At 40.2% G+C, this 19,761-nt stretch overlaps 1 protein-coding gene across 2 annotated transcripts in view; it reads right to left on the bottom strand.

Annotated features, from left to right (window-relative positions):
• Nucleotides 1-19,761, bottom strand: part of EGFR (epidermal growth factor receptor) — a 199,861-nt gene that overhangs the window by 69,799 nt on the left and 110,301 nt on the right. For both annotated transcript variants that reach the window (XM_070617275.1, XM_070617276.1), the window contains exons 3-5: nucleotides 5,242-5,393; nucleotides 3,923-4,106; nucleotides 679-813 (exon numbers count right to left, since the gene is read on the bottom strand). In XM_070617275.1, the coding sequence (XP_070473376.1) occupies nucleotides 679-813; nucleotides 3,923-4,106; nucleotides 5,242-5,322 (400 nt within the window). In that variant the 5' untranslated portion in view covers nucleotides 5,323-5,393. The remainder of the gene's footprint in view (nucleotides 1-678; nucleotides 814-3,922; nucleotides 4,107-5,241; nucleotides 5,394-19,761) is intronic.

Below are 19,761 nucleotides of genomic sequence, written 5' to 3'. Positions count from 1 at the left end.
GCTGGGGGACCATGTGGGAGTGCCTAGGCTGGTCAGCAGGAGGGGAGAGTTCAGGCCCAATGCTACTAGAGGGCCTGGGGCCACTTCGAGACTCAGCAGCAAGTCACAAGCACACAAAAGTTTGGCCAGTTTCCTCATGGCAGGATGGGAGGAGCCCTTATGCCACGACTGATGGGCTCTTTTCAATGGCCACAGGAGGGCTAAGCTGTCCTAGGGGGTGATCTGCCTTGCCAGCAAGGGTCCTAACTGTCACCATGAAAAACAGACTTTTCTCTCTGTCTTAAACCAGTGCTTTTCTAGTGGGCAGATAATTTGCTTACTACAGTCATGTACCACCGAAACGATGTTTCGGTCCATGACAGACCACATAGACACGGTGGTCCCATAAGATTAGTACTATAGAGACTGGGTACTCTATGTAGCGATATTCTATGTAGGTTTAGTAGGCTGTATGACCTAGGTGTGTCTAAGTACACTCTACGATGTTTGCGCAATGACAAAATCACCCACTGACGCATTTCTCTGAATATATCCGTCATTAAGTGACACATGACTGTACTTATTTTTTAGATTAATGTGACTTAACATTAACTCTACCTTCTCTCACCACCCCAACACTCTACAGCATTGCCCGACCATAGGAGCAGGGGGCAGAGGGAACTTTTGTGGAACACTTACAACTGCCCAGTTGATTCTGAAAGTCCACTGACATATTGCTTAGAAAATCACTGTTGACAATGTCCCGCCACTGGATAGTCTCCATGTTGCAGAGGATAGGGTTGTTGCTGAATCGTACAGCACCCTGCAGGATTTCTGTGTGAGAAAGGAACCTCAGTAAGCAAACTTGTCATCTCTTCTAAACTCTCATAAAACAAGCATGCATTTCTTGACATTTTGTGCTCTGCTAAAATGATGTCAGTGTGCAAAAGAGACTCCTCATAGAACTTCAGCAAGGGCAGATGAAAAATGAGTTGATGATAGTGCCATGGAGGAGTTAGGATTTCCCCTGAATTGGGCCTTTGAACAATGAGTGATCAGAATTTAGAAACACGGGGAGGAAGGAGAGATCGCTTTTAGTCAGTGGTTATAGCATAAACGACGAGTTGATGGGGAATTGGAGGTTCCCGAGGAGGCTGATCTGGACTGGATTGGATGACCATTTGATGACATGAAGAGGCAGATGGGACAGGAAGGGCAAGTGGCAATAACCAGCATCGCAGGCTTACCAGGATTGTCAGGAGAAGGTGGCAATGCTGTGAGGTGCTTTTGGAGCATTTCATTGGAGAAAAGGGTGTGAAGAATGATGTGGAGCAAGAAGAATTTGTATGTAGGATGAACAGACAGGGAAGACACCAGGAATGCAAAGGATGTAACAGACTGTACAATTGTTTCAAAGGAAGAACTGATAGGACATGGAAAATTGGGGTGATAAAAAAAAACTCGAGCCTGAGCAAAGGGAGAGTGTTGCATCAGTGACATTAAATGTAAACATTTACTGAACGACTTATATGCACAAAACATAGTAGCAAGTGTGTTAGGGGCTGCAAAGATGAATTGGATCAGTGGGCTTCTCTCTAAGAACTGACACGCATGGGGAGACAGACAGGTCACACAGTTAATGACCACATGCCCACGGAAGATCATGACACACAGCAGGTCTGGGTACTGTGCGAGTTGATTTATAGGCATTATTTTAGTTAATCCTCACAATGGTCCTATGACTCTCTGTAGTTTAAATATAGATATGTAAAGAATGCCCCACATCCCACAGGCAGGGAATGGATATACCATGTGCACAAGATACCAGCATGGAAGAAGGAAGGATGCTCCTGGGGAAGATCTCTGAGGCTTGTTGGAAAGAATGACATGTCCTAGCATGCTGACAGGAGCATCCTGTGAAGGAACATGGAGGGAGGGCGCCACAGGCTTCGGGTAGACAGAAGACTGGGGCAAAGACATAGAGGGCAGTTTCTTCAGCGAACGGTGGAGAACAAAGGAATCACAGAAGACAGGCTGGGAAGTTGGAAAGGGCCAAATTGTGGAGCTTTGGATATAAAGTCAGAGATGACAGCAGGACAGTCAAGTGAAAACACACACTATAGAGGGAGCCAGAGTCAAGTGGATGAAACTGATGCGAAGTCAGAACTGGAAACACAGAATAGGGATGTCAAGGCTGTCATGACAATTAGGACAACAGACCAGGATGCCAAGAAAGAGCATGTAAGATGGAAGGTCAAAGTGGGATCTCAAAGAACACTTGCAAACAGCAACTATGAGAATAAAGGGAGGAAGTAAACGTGCTGAAGGATTGAGGTGCCCTGCCTGGTATCTTAGAAGAGAAAGAGGCAGTAATCTGGAGGCAGTCATTCTTTTATTTTTACTTTCAACATTTAATGACTGCTCCCTTTATGGCAGGCACTAGGTTAATTATTAATAACAGCATTTAATTAGTATTAAATAATTCAAATTAAATAATTATTTAATAACAGTAAATAAACTGGATTTATACAACCCCAATACCAGCAGCAGAAGTAATACCATCAATAGAAATAGCTCCTAAGTGCTTTACCTACAGAAATTCACTCAATTTTCTCAACAACCCCAGGAAGTATGTTACCATTGTTACCGACATTTTTGAAGATGAGCAAACTGAGACACAGAGAGAACATGCTCCCGGGGTGTCTGGCTGGTGAGTAATGGAGCCAGGCTGGAACCCAGACAGTCCGGCTCTGGGGTCCATGCTCTTAACCACATCTACTTGTCACCATGAGACAGTGAGAGGCAAGATAGGCAGACAGAGGCATGCCAATGCCCATAATAGTCCATTTCACAAAAAGTGTGAATAGCACAAATTAGTATTAGCATCAACACAGAAACCTGTGCGTGGGTGCTCTGTGCAGTTAAAGTGGTGGGTGGGAGTTCTTAAGACAGTTTTATAGAATGGCAAAACCCAGAAGCCAAATCAGAGGGCCATGCCTGGTGGGTTCCATCCTGCGTTTGGACTTACCACCTGGCTCTAGCATTGCTGCCTCTCGGGCTCCCACAATTGCCAGGATGACTCCCTCTGTTAGGCATCCTCTGCTTTCATCCCCCTTCCTCGTCAGCTCCTTCCCATCAAAACTACAGGAAGGGTGAGGGCTCTGGGGCAGGGATTTGGTGGCCATCCTTGGCCATTTTTTCACTAGTTTGGAACCTTAAGAGGGTTCCTTTGCCCCCATTTCTTTATTCGTAAAATGGCATAGTGTAACACCCACTCTGAAGGAAGGTTGTGAGCATTCAATGAAGTTACCAATTTAACACGCCTGGCACAGCACCTGCCACATAGGGAGGGCACAAGCATTGTTATCTTCAGTCATTTCACATCAGCTTCCTGCCTCTTTTACCATCTTTCATAGTTTTCCCTCTGGGGACCCTCACAGTGTCCTACTCACAAGAATTCAGACTTCTCCTGTAATACCTTCATTCCCTATCTTTAACAGTGCTTCTGTATAACAGTATTACTCTGGAAACTGGCTCAAATAGGGGTTGATTTTTAATGTATGTTCCTTATATCTGTGGTCCAGGTTAGAAGATTGACAATTTATTCACTCCCTAGGCACAAAAAGTCTGCATTCCAGTCCAGGTTATCTGGTCATACTCTCTTTTCCCCGAAACCTTTACCATTTCTTACTAACTCTCTGGATATTTTTCCATGAACAGAGGAGAAATGGTACCTGGCTTAAATCTTCCCTTCTTATCCCATCACCCACCATCTTCTCAGTAACTTCTACCTGCTGTATCCTGCACACAGTTGGCACTCACTACATTTATGTTTGATGAATGAATGTCTTCTCTGAGTGGAATTAAGAAAAGTGACAGGTTCGCGGAGCACCACCCAAGTTGTTTTTTGCATTGACAGCCTCCCTGTGCCCTGGCCTCTCACCCTGTAAGTTCCTCATAGGAAGCTCCCTCAGTCCGACTTTATTTGCACCATAGTTGGATAAGACTGATAAGGCATGGGTGTTTTCATACAGCACATTTCCTCTGATGATCTGCAGATTTTCCAAAGGAATCTTCTCCACTGTGTTGAGGGCAATGAGTACATAGCCAGCAACCTCCTGTATGGTCTAAAGAGATAAAATGTGAACATGTTATTTCTCTTTTGAGGAACTCAAGAATGCAAGGTCTAAAGTGGGTCCAGAGAGCCCAGAACACCAAATGAATGATGCACATGAGTGACTGACAGATATAAAGCACGTAGATGATTACAACTGGGGATATGGCGGGTGACAGGATTTACGATGACTCCTGTACTTTTGCCTCTTGAGCCTGCTGGCAATAATAAAGGGCAATGTGCATTATTTAGGAATGCTGTGACTCTCATTTTACTTGGTGTTCAACACACTCAAATGAAAATGGAAATGTTTTATTAATTTATTTTGTATCTTGCATGCTTTCTTATTTAGAAAAAAAATGGGGCTGGCTCAGTGGCATAGTGGTTAAGTTCACACACCCTGCTTTGGTGGCCTGGGGTTCTCAGGTTTGGATCCCAGGTGTGCACCTACACACCATTCATCAAGCCACACTGTGGCAGCATCCTACATACAAAATGGAGGAAGGCTGGGACAGATATTAGCTCAGGGACAATCTTGCTCAAGCAAAAAGAGGAAGATGGGTGTCAGATGTTAGCTCAAGGCTACTCTTCCTCACCAAATTAATTAATTAGTTAATTAAATAGATAAAAAACAAATAAACCCAGAAGAAGGCCAATCAAATCCAAAGTTCAACTACCACCAAACCCTGGAAGCCTTCAGAGCTGCTCCTATTGGCTCACTAGAGCCTCTACTGTGAAATATTCAGAAATTTTGTGAACAGGCTGTTAAAACTCTTGGTAGCTGGAAATCAACCATGCTGAGAATATTTACACCAAGAAAACAGGCAAATGCTACAGAGCAGGACCTTTTTTTTAAAATAAGAGCCAGAATAGGGCGGCTGAAGCAACAGTTAAAAGATGAATATCAGCGTCTTTGATGATAGTGGGATGCCAGACTAGTCTGTTTCTCTTTGATATTCTTTTATAGCTATAACTTGACACCAGTTGGTATAGTGGCCTTCCCGTAAAACTCACCTCTGTGTTCCTTGGGACTTGTAACTGTCATAGCAAAAGCAAATACACTTCCAGTTAAATTCTGCCAAGGCCTTTGTCTACTTATCTTTACTTCTATTATATTTGTGTAAGACAATCAAATTCATTGAACTAACCTTTAAGAAGGAAAGGTCATAATTCTTTTGCATGTAGGTAATTTCCAAATTCCCGAGGACCACCTCACAGTTATTGAACATTCTCTGGAGGCTCAGAAAGTGGTCCTCAAAAGTGCCCAACTGCGTGAGCCTGTTACTTGTGCCTTGGCAAACTGGAGAAAAGGAAAAAAGATATTACATGAAATGCCAAGTAAAGTAGCAAAACTAAAGTAAAAAAATATTCACAAATTTTAACTTTGTGCACTTCAGTGACTTTGCACTATTAATGCCTATCAAAGGTCACTCAAGGCAAATGTGACAAAAAAGTTTAAGTTCACATAAAGTGCAGTTCATGACAAGGGATAGCTCACCCTATAATGCATAAAATTGTTTAAAAATATTAAAAATTCAAGGGCAAATAGATGAAAATCTTTAAGGGAAAATATTCTGTTAAGAGCTTCAGTACACAAAAAATACATATCATTAGACATTTAAATAATATAATTACAATGTTGAGTTAATAACCATATAATGAACTTTTTACCTCACAAAGAGATATCCTATACATTATTGTGTGTCCAAAGAATATTAACAAACATAACATATACTAGGCAATATTTTCTGACCACAACATTGTACAACCTAAAATCAATAATGAGAGTTTAAATGAATCTCAACTGGCTAGAGATTAAAAATATTTTTCTAAACTAATGCATCAAAGAATAAATCAAAGGTCTAATTATATAATATATAGAAAATAACACAATGAAAAAATATTTATTTTCTTTTTTATTAGGTACAGTTGACATACAATATTATATTAGTTTCAAGTGTATGTCATAATGATTCAAGATTTATATACATTACAAAATGATCACCACTACAAGTGTAGTAACTATGCAAAGTTATTATAATATGATTGACTCTATTCCCTATACTGTATATTACATCCCCGTGACTTACTTATTATGACTGGAAGTATGTACCTCTTAATCCCCTTCACCTATTTCACCCAACCCCTTCTGGTGACCACTAGTTTGTTCTCTGTATCTATGAGTCTCTTTCTGTCTCATTTTGTTTGTTCATTTATTTTTGCTTTTTAGATTTTACATATAAGTGAAATCATATAGTATTTGTCTTTCTTTGTCTGACTTCTTTCACTTAGCATTATACCCTCTAGGTCCATCTACGTTGTCGCAAATGCCAAGATTTTGTTCCTTCTTATGGCTGAGTAGTATTCCATTGTGTGTGTGTGTGTGTGTGTGTGTGTATGTGTGTGTATATATATACATACATATATACACATCCATATATATATACACACACATACACAAATATATATATATAATATATACACACAGAAATATATATAAACACACATTACATCTTCTTTATCCATTCATCCATCAATGGACACTTAGGTTGCTTCCATATCTTGTAGATTGTAAACAATGCTGCAATGAATATAGGGGGTATATATCTTTTTGAATTAGTGGTTCTGTTTTTTTCAGATGCATACTCAGAAGCAGAATTGCTAGATCATATGGTAGTTTGATTTTTAATTTTGAGAAACCTCCATACTGTTTTCCACAGTGGCTGCACCAATTTGCATTCCTACCAATGACTAGGGTTCCCTTTTCTCTACATCCTCACCAAGACTTGTTATTTCTTGTCTTTTTGAGAATAGCCATTCTGACAGGTGTGAAGTGATATGCTATTGTGGTTTTGATTTGCATTCTCCTGATGATTACTCATGTTGATCTTTTTATGTGTCTGCTGGCCTTCTGTATATCTTCTTTGGAAAAATGCCTACTCAGGTCCTCTGCCCATTTTTTAATCAGACTATTTTTTCCTTTCTTTCCTTTTTTTCTTTTTGGAGAGGAAGATTGGCCCTAAGCTAACATCCATTGCCAATCCTCCTCTTTTTGCTTGAGGAAGATTGTCTCTGAGCTGGCGTCTGTGCCAATCTTACTCTATTTTATATGTGGGACACTGCCACCACATGACCTAATGAGCATTGTGTAGGTCCATGCCCGGGATCTGAACCTGTGAACCTTGGGCTGCCGAAGTGGAGCATGTGAACTTAATCACTACACCACTGGGTTGGCCCCAGATAGTTTTTTTGATATTGAGTTGCATGAGTTCTTTATATATTTTGGATATTAACCCTTTGTCAAATATATCACTTGAAAATATCTTCTCCCATTCGGTAGGTTGCCTTTTTGTTTTGTTGATGGTTTCCAAAACTTTTTAGTTTGAAGTAGTCCCATTTGTTTATTTTTGCTGTTGCTGCCTTTGCCTGAGGAGACAGATGAAAAAAAATATTGCTAAGACTGATGTCCAAGAGCTTACTGCCTTTGTTTTCTTCTAGGAGTGAAAATATACATTTAAAAATACACTCAAGGGGCTGGCCCGGTGGCACAGCAGTTAAATTTGCATGGTCCGCTTCGGCAGCCCAGGGTTCGCTGGTTCGGATCCCAGGTGCGGACCTGTGCACCAGTTGTCAAGCCATGCTGTGGCAGGCATCTCACATATAGAGTAGAGGAAGATGGGCATGGATGTTAGCTCAGCGCCAGTCTTGCTCAGCAAAAAGAGGAGGATTGGCGGCAGATGTTAGCTCAGGGCTAATCTTCCTTAAAAACAAACAAACAGAAAAACACACTCAACTACTAAGAAACCAACACATCCTTGCTTTTGTCCACACTCAGTGTGAATCCAACAGCACAGGTAAAGGTGCAACTGCTTTGCATCTCCTGCTAATACACAACTTTGGCACACTTCACTCTCTAATGGTTTAAGGTATCAAACTTAATACCAGAAAACATTTTAAATTAGGAGACAAACTTAGACTACAGAAATACACTTCATCGTCTATATTTAAAAGCAAAGGAGAGGATTATAATAAAGTCCTATTTCCAAACCCAGCTCTTTGAAAGACATGTTTAGGCAAGCATAACAAAACAAAGAGGTATGGGGCTTTTGAAGCGGCAGCTTGTTAAGGGACTATACTTTGAACCAAAATTATCATAACAGTGAAGAAATACGGCCTCTGGCTTTGGAGGTTAGATTCAGAACTGGCCAGGTTCTTCACGTCTGCAAAGTCACAGCTGCAATCAGGAACCAGGTCGTTGAGCTCAAAAACAAGGCCAAAGTCAATATGCAGGTATTCTTCAGGAACTCTTTCCAAATTAATATTTGTTTTATAGGCTTCTTTGTTTCCTCCCCATGGAAAGTGCTCTGAAGAGCATCACCTGACTGTCTGCCCTTGCATTTCCATGCCACGACAGCGAGCACATGTTCAGACACCTACACCAACATTAAATATGAAGTAATCTTCACATCCTCTTTAACTCCATGGAGATTTCCCTCTTCCTCCCCTCTGTGGTCCCATTCAAATTCAGCGCTGGAGAGAACTCTCACATGGGAACTATGGCAGACGACAACAAGACAGAGCCCCTATCTACTGGCTCCAGGGTAGAATGATTCATAATTCTTCCAATCATAACACTGGATTGACCAACATCTCCGGCTTGCTTTCATGTAGGAGTATGGGCCGCTGTGAGTGCAACCTCAGGTTAGAGCAGTTGTACACAGTTGGCTGCAATGCATGCAGAAGGGGCAAGACTGACTTCCCAATTCTAAGGTCTTTAAAGATGCCACCACCGATGCAAGTACAGGGTTTTGACAATAACGCATGACCTTTCAGTTGGCACACCATGGAACAAAAGCTGCTTTCCCAGCTGAAAGACTGTGGTCTCTCAATTTCAGCCTAACTGATTGGCTGTGGTCTAGATAACCACCAGTATTGGTCACACCCTTCATGGCAGCCAGGTGAACAGGCTTGGAGCACATTTCAGTGTCTTCAGTACACAAGAGATGAAAACAATAACAGCTGCTTTCATTTTACATGATCAAGGAGATCAGCTTGTAAGTTTCTCTCAGCTGAACTAAATAATTTTTATTATTAAATCAACGAAAAAGTAACTTTTGTCAGTAAAAAAGGAAAACATGCCATTTAAGTTTAGCCTGTTATAAAAAAAATAATTTCAAAAAGACTGTATTGTGCTTTCATTCATTCATTCAAAAAGTGCTAAAAGAGCACCTAAGCATTTATTTAATGAATACCTATCTTGACCCTTATTGTTTACAATTAGTATGAATTATGTCTATATTCAGAAAAAGATCCTAGTTTGGAAGATAATAGCAACATTACACATTACTGATGTAAACGTTAATTCATAAAACATTTTGGGAAGCAACTGCACAACTTTTGTAAACAAATATACATGCTTAAATTCTAGATCATGATGATTCCACTTTGGAAAACCTATTCTGAGGAAACAGACCTAAACACAGAAAAAGCTTCATGCAAAATGTTGTCCATTGTTTATTTTTTAATAATGGCAAAATATTACAAAGAACCCTAAATGCCCAACTGTCCAACATGTGTATTCTTGAGAAGAAGAAAACAGTTGATATAGTATTTGATTCCATTTAAGACAAGTCTACCTTGAATCCAGGGTTAATTACTAAAGCATCAAAAGAAATTATTATAAGGCTGTTTCTTCTGAGGCTTTCTCCTGTCTTATGCCCCAAAGAGACAAGAGTGTCGAAGAAAAATCTAGGTGAGAATCAGAACGACTTGGCTTAGGTTTCTTGATTGAACAAAGTATGATCTTGGTTCCATCTTTATACCAAATATCTCATGTGATGAAGATAAAACAATGAGAAAATTTAAATGTGAGACCACTGAATTGGTAAAATTATTAAAACCTAAAAGTCACAAACTAGTTAGGCAGATTTGAGACAAAACTGCAAAGAGCAGGAGTTTTAATTCACCCAGGAGACAGTTTGTGTTTAGCCACATCCTCCTTATGTGACCTTGAATGACTTCTCCAAGCTCTCCAAGCCTTTCCTCAAATACAGACATGGTGAAAATAATATTAGCCTCCTAGATTATTTTGAAGATTGAATGAATACAAAGCCTTTCAACTTTCTTTTGTTAAAGCTAACTACTGAGAAATGTGACAGTAATGTAACATCAGGTGCACATGGACAGATGTTAGGGACCTCCATGGACGTGCCCTAAGGTACTGTCTGAACGGGCAGCGCTTGGGTCTGCAGATAGGCTTACTCAAAGATTGGGCATTAAACAGAGTTACTTTGTCTGTAGAACATTTATCAAATCAGAAAAAGAAAGAAAGAAAAAGGGATATATTTTACTTTAAGAATTTTATTAAAAAATGGATTCAGGTGTTTAAGCAATTTATTCAAAGAGAAATTGAACACTACTTTAGGGCTATATATTTGAAAACCAGATAACTGAAAGTGTTTGTCTCAAGCTCCACACAAATGCTAATGATTTGCTCTACCCCTTGTAAATCTGAAGACAATTTCTACTGAATCAAGAGCAGCAGGCCCCAGGATGCAGGCCCTACAAAGCGCTTAGCTTTTCATCCTCAAATTTTATTATGAAGATTCATAAATGTATAGAAAAGTGGAAAGAACTGTACCATGAACGTCCTTGATTAGCATTTTACTATGTTCACCTTATCATGTATCTATCCATCTTATTTTTTTTTATGCATTTCAAAGTAAGGTACAGATATCAGTAAACGTTGCCCTGGCATGCCATTGATTACAAGTCAATATTAGTTTATAGTTGTTGTTGTTGAGGTAACATCCACCAACTGTGAGATAATCCGTCTGAAGTGTAGCATTTGATGAGTTTCAACAAACATACACATTGTGTAACCCACACTCCCGTCACAATACAGAACATCACCGTCCCCCTAGTGAGCTCCCCGTCTCACGCCCTTCCCAGACAACCCCTGCCCCACACACCACAGACCTCTACTCTGATTGGTTTTCACTTAGAATAGTTTTGCCTATTTTTGAACTTCATATTAGTGGAATTACACAGTATTGCCCTTTTGTGTAAGGCTTTTTTCACAGCATTCTATTTCTGAGATTCATCCACATTGCTGCATTGCACTTAGCTGTTAGTGACAGATTCAAGGAAGTGTTTTATCATCCCTGGACATCCAGGGCTGATCTACAGTCTGGTTATTCTTTTTCTCAAGAACCCTCCAATTTATCTTAACTAAAATAAAAATAGTCTGCCTCCTCTAAATCTTGAAATGCCCCCGATTTTATGGGGTAAGGCCTTGGCTTTCTGTGCCTGTGTGGGGGTGTATACCTCTCTTTGCCCACGAGCCTGGGCAAGTCTGTATTGCTGATGAAGACACAACATTAAAACAAGTTTCTCCAGATTTTCCCAAATCCACTGAGACACTTTTGGAATTGCCTAAGCAAATTTATAATTGTTTGAATTTGTTGTTTTCTCAACTACACATTAATGGCTGCCAAAATAGTTGGGTTTTTGTAAATCCCTCCCCTTGGCCTCCTCAGTTGTCTCTGCTTTTATCCTTGCCCCATTTTCCACCGAGCACCTCATTTTGCAGCAGAATCACATCACACTGCTTCTTGGTTTAAACTATCCCAAGGTTTCCCAGTATAACTAGAACACAGCACAAGCTCTTCTCTGTGGTCTGCAAGGCCTCGTCAGCGGTCTCCTCTCAGCCATTCTCCCTGCTCACTGTCTCAGCCACACCCCCTGTTTCTCTCCAGCTGGCCCAGCTCTTGCCCACTTCAGAGGTGCTCCATCTGCTTGGAATGCTCTTCTATTTCTCCCCAGATCTTTGCGTCTTTGTCTACCTTTTATCCTTGAGATTCCAACTCAGTGGTCATCCCTTCAGGAAACAAATTAGCTTAAGTCCTCACCATTACATTCTATCATATTAGCCTGCTTTCTTTTTTTCTTAGTATTTATCACTACTTAAAATTACTATTTGTTTATGCAATTATATACATTATTTGTTTATTCACATATACATGGTAGGGAGAGGTGGATTATCTACATACATATACATCTTGTTGGGCTGCTATGATGTGTACACACATGTTGTTGCATTTATATTTTAGATGTGAAAGCAATGGTGGCCATGCGACCAAAGTCTTGGATGACTTGACATGCATCTCTCTGCCTTTCTTTGCACATGTCTGATGGAGGAGGAGGAGGCAGGATGTCTTAGAAGAGTGTCAGTCTTCACAGCTTTCTGGTTGGTCATTGTAAAATCTTTCCAGTCTAGGTAACATATTTGATTAAGCTTTAAAAGCCAGGGGATTTTTTTTCCCACCTTCCTGCTGAAAAGGTTTAAGGAAATCTCAAATAAGATAATCTTTACACGATAGATTTAAAAATATATAAGGAAAAGATACTCAGAAAGTTTGCCAGAGGTTTCATCGTATCAGGATTTACCATTTCTTTTGCCTTACTGAAATTGTATTATGGTGGTAATTTCAAAATGTGTTTGTATATACACCTCAACTATGCTAAAATGCACGGAAATATGACAGGAAGAAAATACACCAAGTTGTTAACAATGGTCTTTTATGAATAGTGGGATTCTATTTCTTCCTTACAGTTTCTGCATTGTACAAATTTTCTTTAGTGGCCATAATACTTTATAATAAAAAAATTACTGAGGAGAAAATTTACAAAAATCTGGGTTGAACAAGGCCAAAATTGGAAGAATATTTTAATAAAATATATTTTTTAAATGGAGAAATGATCATGCATAACTAATTAAGATCCTCAAAGTTTTGCATTAGTCATGTTAAATGGTTTTGTGAAAGTACTTTAAAAAATTAGAAATAATGATGAACAATGAAGTATTATATACAGAAAGTGTTAGGAGGGCAAGTAAGTTGCAGTTTACTCACCTCATTATTGTTCAGAATAGTTGCATATGGCAGCTCTTGGAAAAGACCATTCATTGCAGAAATGATTTTGCTTCAAATAGTGATGGACTTGAAGAGTCCTCAAGTGGCATATTTTTCCTGATCTATAAATACATTTCCTTACCTTGGTTTTGGGGAGCATAGAGTAAATTTATCCCATAGAAAAATGTTACAAATTATGATTACAGTATCAGACTAGCCTATGAAACTTATTTAACCCACACAACAGTTTGTAATAATAGGAAAGTAGAAAATCTATGGTTGAGTCATAAGGAAATATTGGGGAAACAATAAAAGTAAATAAAAAGTGGCATTTAAATTTGAATTGTGGATTTAATCAAAGGTTCTGTGGAATGGAAAAAGTCTCATTATAATTGTGAAGAAGATTTTTCTTTGTTTTCCAAAACTTTATATTTTATCACTTGTTCCTTATTTTATTGTATTTGATTTCATAACTAATAAATAATTGTTCTCAGTTTGTAGGCATCCAAAGATAGTCATCAAACTGAATTCGAATCTACACTGAAACTTGGAAATGCACATGTAATACTCAAAAAGTCCTCTTAAATACTGGATAATTTGCCATGTGCATTACAGTATGCCTGCTGGACTAAACATGCCGAGCTTTGGCACGTGCAACACAGCTGCAAATTAAAGTAACCTTCATTAAGTAACCCTAATTAAGAAGACTTCAACATCTCTTTTATTTTTAAGTTGGGGAATAGAACACCAAAACTGGTTGATTTCCATCCCTGTGATTCTCTTCCTAGCCCTTAAAATGATCCCAAGTCAAGTTTATGAGTTTTAAAAAATATATTAAGTAGAGTTAGGATTGTCTTCGCATATTGTGTCCACTCTCTTGGGAGTTAACTGATGTTTCTGAACCCCAGCAAGGCCAGTTCTATGAGGGATTGTGGAATATGTTTCCAGTGACATCATCAAACATCTCTTTATCACTGTGAAGACTATGATAGTATCATTATGGGATGATCTCCAGCCAGTTACCTCAACTGTCTGGGTCTCAACGTTCTCACTGGTTAAAATGGGAGCAGCTCGATGTACTTGACAGGGTGGTTATGAGCAGTAATGAAAGTGCAGACATGGAAGTGCTTAATAAATCACAAACCTCTCTAAATATAAATAATATCTGATATCGAGCTTTACCATAGCAGTATTAACAGCAACCAAACCGTTGCAATCTATTTCTGCCTATGTGTCTTCAATGATACCAGCAAACTATTTTTTTCCCCCTAGGAATTTTTTTATTTTAAACAGACTGAGCTCAGTTGATGAGTTGTGCTGAAATTTGAGATTCTTTAAAATTCTAAAATAAAAAACCTCACTTTTCATTATTATAGGATGTTGTCCAAAGAATGGTCTTAACAATGGAAATTAAAAATCTCAAGTCATAGGGTTGGCAATCCATTCCATTTTTTATAGGTAGTTGAAGGGCTAGTAAATCAAAAATAAATTTGACCTATTATTGGACTATCAGAAACTAATTCAGACTAAAAAAAGACTTCAGAAAGCAATATCCACCAATCTTTTATTCATTCAATCCAATAAATTTCTTCTGAGGACCTACTATATGCCTGGCAACACACTTTGTCTTGGTGGCCAATGTCTCTGAAAATCTGTATTTTAAACGCATGGACGTGTACTAAACAAAACTTCATGGATGGAGGAATTATATATATCAGATATACGACAGAATCTACATCAGGTTATACAGAACTAGATCTGTATGTGGCTGGAGTATTCCTTGCCTGAATATTGAATGCTGAGTGGGGCACAGCGAAGAAAGGACAGAATACTAGATGTGGTTTAAAATGTTTCTATGAGAAAATATAAACAACAGTGAATTTGGTGTGCCTGGTTTTTCTTTCAAGAGATGTCATGAGAAAGCTCCTCCTCTCTGGCCTGGGTTCTCTTTTTCTAATCTCTTAGCTGGAGACTACTGCTTATTCATGTTCAGGGGCTCTCTCTTCACATACAGGCATACTTTTGAAGTGAATAATACCACTTCCCTTCCAAAAGTCTGTTAACCAAACCACCGCTCATATCCTTTGCCTCCACTGTGATTTCAGTACTTCTGACTTTCTTCAGAGTTTTGTTGCTTTCTCAGATTAGTACTTCAGGTCTACCAGTGCAGGGCAGTGTAGAGCCAAGAATCACATCAGTACCTGACATTTACACAGTCATTCCCAGGTTTCAAAGCTCTTCCTCAAGAAGGCTACTGCTGAAACCTGCCTGTTACCTGGATGTGGAAAAGATGGTGAAGAGCTAGTTACTCTTACCACAGAAGAACCCACAGACATAGGATGGGTTTGCCCATCTGATTCACTTGGATGCCACCATAGAAAGCTAAGAGACTTGAAAAAATGGGGCAGCATGAGGTGGGGGATGGGGTGAATTGGGAAATATAAAATTCCAAAATGAGTTGGTGTCAAAGACCGCTGCTTAAAAACCGATTCAAAACCTGACTCAAGACTGCCCTCTGTTTACCACCTTTCACCTCTGACTTGAGGTGACTGTTCAATAGAGAAGTGGTGAGCAGAAATGGTTTGAAAGTTCGCCGGCGTGCAGGAGCACAATCCCACTGGTCAACATTCCCACAGCCCTTGGCCAGCTGGGCTGCCAACTTGCTGTTTCTTCAACAGTTTCTCACAGGACAGTTTAATGCTAAAATCAAGGTGCAACTTTTCTCTTCCAAGGTACACCCTCACAATCTATGTCATTCCCAGTGAGGTGACGTGGAGGTAAAGTGAGGCAGGGCCGACAAGATTTCACTCCCCTGGGCCAGTCCCCACCCAACTCACATACTTTCTGTTTTATATTCTGTTAGGCCCACATGACTCATTCTCTAACAACAAAAGCTGAGTAATATTCCCCACATGGGGTTGTTGACTTGCTGGTTGAGTTGTCCCTCTAGAATTCATGTGAATGCCATGCATGGCTGTGAAGCACCATGGCAGTGTGGAGTCCTTAGCCTTAGGTGTTGCTAGGTCACTCAGTAAGGGTCATTCCACTAGTGCTCCGTGATATGCACCAGGACCATGAAGAGTTGTGTGTTCTTTTGTTCCTTCACTTATTAAACTAAAACATATTTAATAAAACAGTACAACGACACTTGCCAAGAATAAATCAGAAGTACTCCCAGCCCTGGAGGAATATATTAGCCCTTTGGGGAGATGACTTTATACATGAAGTCATCCTAGCACATCCCAAAGCCATGCAATGTAGAGATGTGCTAAAGGAGCACAAGTCAGAAAGGAGAGAAATCACCAATCTTGAGTTGTCTGGGAAGGGGATTCCAATACTCATTACCAAGCAAATTAAAACACGATATTTCACATTCAGAGTAAAAGAGTAAGCGGCCTACAGCTGCCCAGAGTGGGCCTTGGTGACCTCACCACACACAGCTCCACAATCTACCACACTAAGAAAACAAGGTTTCTTCCATTTCTATTTTTTTCCTGCCTTCCCCTCGTCTGGGTCATTGCCCATATTCTTATTTGGGGGTATAAGTAATCCTTTCTGGGTTTGTTTAGAGTTATTTAAAAGAATCATTTCTCCATCCAGTCTTCTTATTGAAAAAATTCTGGAAAAGACTTGTAGTTTGCAAGGAAAGAAAAGATTTCCAATCCAGAATGGGGAATAAGGACCTTTCTTGTGAGTGTTTCTCTGCGGAGAGACTCTGTTTGGGTTCTATGTGGCAGAGCATGTCTATCCCCTGCCCCAAGATAGTTTCAATGTTCTTTAAATTTTTCCTTCTATTATTACCCATGTTTTTAAAAAAATCAGTCTCCAACGCACAATTATGTTTTAAGGTCATTTCTCTAAATATACACACATTTAAGGTGGCTTACCAACTTAAATGAACACTAGAAAGAAGAACCAAACACATAAATAGCTACCCCTTTTCCCCAAAAAACCCCAAAGCAAATGACAACAACAAAAATCTAAACAAGGGAGCAATCACTAAGACGCTAGGATAAGGTCATTACACCAGTGTTTTCTTCTGAAGACAAAGATGCTCCCAGCACCCCTCCCCTCAGTAGCACCTGCCATGGTAAAGCCATGTCTAGTTCTTTAGCTAGCCCATGACGTTCAGGATCCCGCCCACCCTTTGCTATGTGAAGACTTCCGAGGGTGGCTCTTGCAGAACCACAGGAAAGTCCACACATGATGTGCAGGAAAATCACAGAGGACTTCCTACGGGGAACCTATAAGAGCAAGGGCAGATCTGGAATCTACCCATGAGCATCAAATGTGGAACTACCAGTACCTAAAGGAGGAGGGAAAAATGAAGCAAAGATGTTGGGAGGCAGAAGGAAGCTTAGTCACTCTACAGGGGGGACTTGGGAAAGAAATGGATGTGGGAGATGCAGTGCAGGTGTGTGGAGGGGACAGAGCCAACATGGCTGAGATTTCTAAGCCACTTCTCAAGTCTGAGCTTGCACTGTGCTCCTTCAGGCTGGAAGTGTTCTCTGTGTGGTAGTCATCATATCCTTTTTGCTGCTGGGAACAAATAAGAAGCAGTGAAAGGAAGAAAAATAACCTTCCTAAAAAGATTAGTTGCTTGATTTCACCAGGAGCACGGTCTACTTGTTTTTTCTCAAGTTACAGAAACGTGTCAGGTCCTCGGCAGAACTATTTGAACCAATACTTCAAGTTTATGTCATAAACGATTTGAAAAGGAAAAAAACTGGAAAGCTAACCCCCAGCCACTTCGACTACAGAACAATAAGCAATCAAGCTTTTATTGGCACCTGTCAATGACCAGTGGCCTTGGAGTCACAGGTCTGGATTAGAACTCTGGTTCCACCACTGCTGAGGCAACTTCTCGATCATGTTGAGTCTCCTTTTCTTCATCTATCAAACAGGGACTTATGACTCTTGGGAGGATCCAGTGAGATGGGAGAATCCCTGGTCAAAGCACCTGACACGTGGTAGACCCTTAATAAATATTACTATGACTTGAATCTGAATTAAATCTGGACTGGGTCCCAGTCGAATGAATTGCTTCCTTCCTTCCAAGCGCTCTCAGAGGTTGACCTCTTCTGCCCTTCTGCTCACATGTTGTATGTGGCCTGGCAAGCAGCCACGAGCTCTTGCTGCCGAGAAAGGAACAGCTGATGCTGACCACAGCTCACCAGCCTGCCTTGGTCACAGGGATGAACCTATGGCTTCAAAGGGAGGTATCTGGACCCATACCTGACCAAGGAGCCACGCCGAGTACTGAAAGCTGAGGAAGCCACACCTATTGCGTGCCTTTTAGAAGAATTCTCCTAAGAGAACTCCTAGCTTGCTGCTCAGAACATTCTCTACGGCTGTTATTTTTCATTTAGAATAAGGCGTCATCTGATCCCTTGTGGAAGTTTTGTAAGTATAGTTGGATTTGTGTGCTGTGTGTATACACGTTTTTATTTAATGCTTGTTTTAAAATGAACAATGTTTTCGCTTACTCCTACTTAATTTAAATATTCCTTTTAAGTTTCACTTTAAAACAGGAAGAGGAAATAGCACTGCAAAGAGCCTAGTCAGGAGGACAGACTTCGTCCCAGTTGGGGAGCCCTGAAGCCTCTCTTCCTGGTTAGCTCTGTGACCCAAAGCCCACTTCCCGGGTTTATTGACTAGGAAAGATTGAACTCGAAAATCACTAACAACTTCTAAGTTAACTCAGGAGAAGCCCAAGCCAAGTTTCTGCCACAGAAGAATCTTAATTTTGGCTCAGATACTATTGTTTCTAGAACATATTAACCCCTTCATGAGGAGAGCTATCAGTTAAAAGGAATAGTTCTCATACCTAACCGTTTGACATTAGATAGGTCCCTGCCTGAAAAGGGAATGGGTAATGCCAACCAGAGCTGGCCGTCCATTGCAGCAGGTCCAAGTCTAGAAAACAGAGTCTGCTGCATCCTTTATTACGGATGTTCCAGAGCAGAGGCTGGCAAACTTTCTCTGCAAAGAGCCAGAGAGGAAATATTTCCAGGTTTGCAGATCATATGGTTTCTGTCCCAACCATTCAACTCTGCTACTATAGTGCAAAAACAGCCACAGACAATAAGCAATGAATGAGCACAGTGATATCATGTGCCAATAAAACTTTATTTGCGAAAACAGGCAGCAGCTGAATTTGACCCATGGACTGTACTTTGTCAACCTCTGTTTTAGCGGAAGGCCTAACAGGTCAGGAAGTATCTGATTAGAATTCCCTTTATCTTGTGCTTTCCAGAAGATAAACCTGGTTAAAGTGATTCATTTTCTTCTAAGGCCAAACTCCAAAAGAGTTTTCTTAGGGTCAAGATTTTCCTATTTCATCATCAGCTAAAAAGAGGAATTAAAGATACAAGGTACTGAAGACTGATAGGGAAGCACAGGAGCTGGGAATTGTTTGTGTGTTTGTGTAGGGGGGTGTTGCAGCTCTCTGCTAGGCATCATTTACTTTGAGATTTGGATATCCAACTCCATATATCCCCCCTATGTCCAGGAATCCTGGCTTTCCATATTCCTGACAAACGGTTGTCAAGCCCTGCTTGTCTGCTCTGAGAAAGAGTTTTAATCTTGCTAAGAGTTTGTGAAGCAGTCCACTCTTGCATTTACAACTCTGTTACATAATTATTCCTTATGTTGATCTGAAGCTAGTCCCCTGAAAATTTCCTCTGGCTTAACACAGATGCAATTTATTTCTCCTCTACCTTACAGCCCTGCAGGTATTTGAAAACAGTGATTGTT

Source organism: Equus przewalskii, chromosome 4 (genome assembly GCF_037783145.1).
Source record: "Equus przewalskii isolate Varuska chromosome 4, EquPr2, whole genome shotgun sequence".
Taxonomy (NCBI): domain Eukaryota; kingdom Metazoa; phylum Chordata; class Mammalia; order Perissodactyla; family Equidae; genus Equus; species Equus przewalskii.
This window is presented reverse-complemented; position numbering and strand designations above follow the sequence as displayed.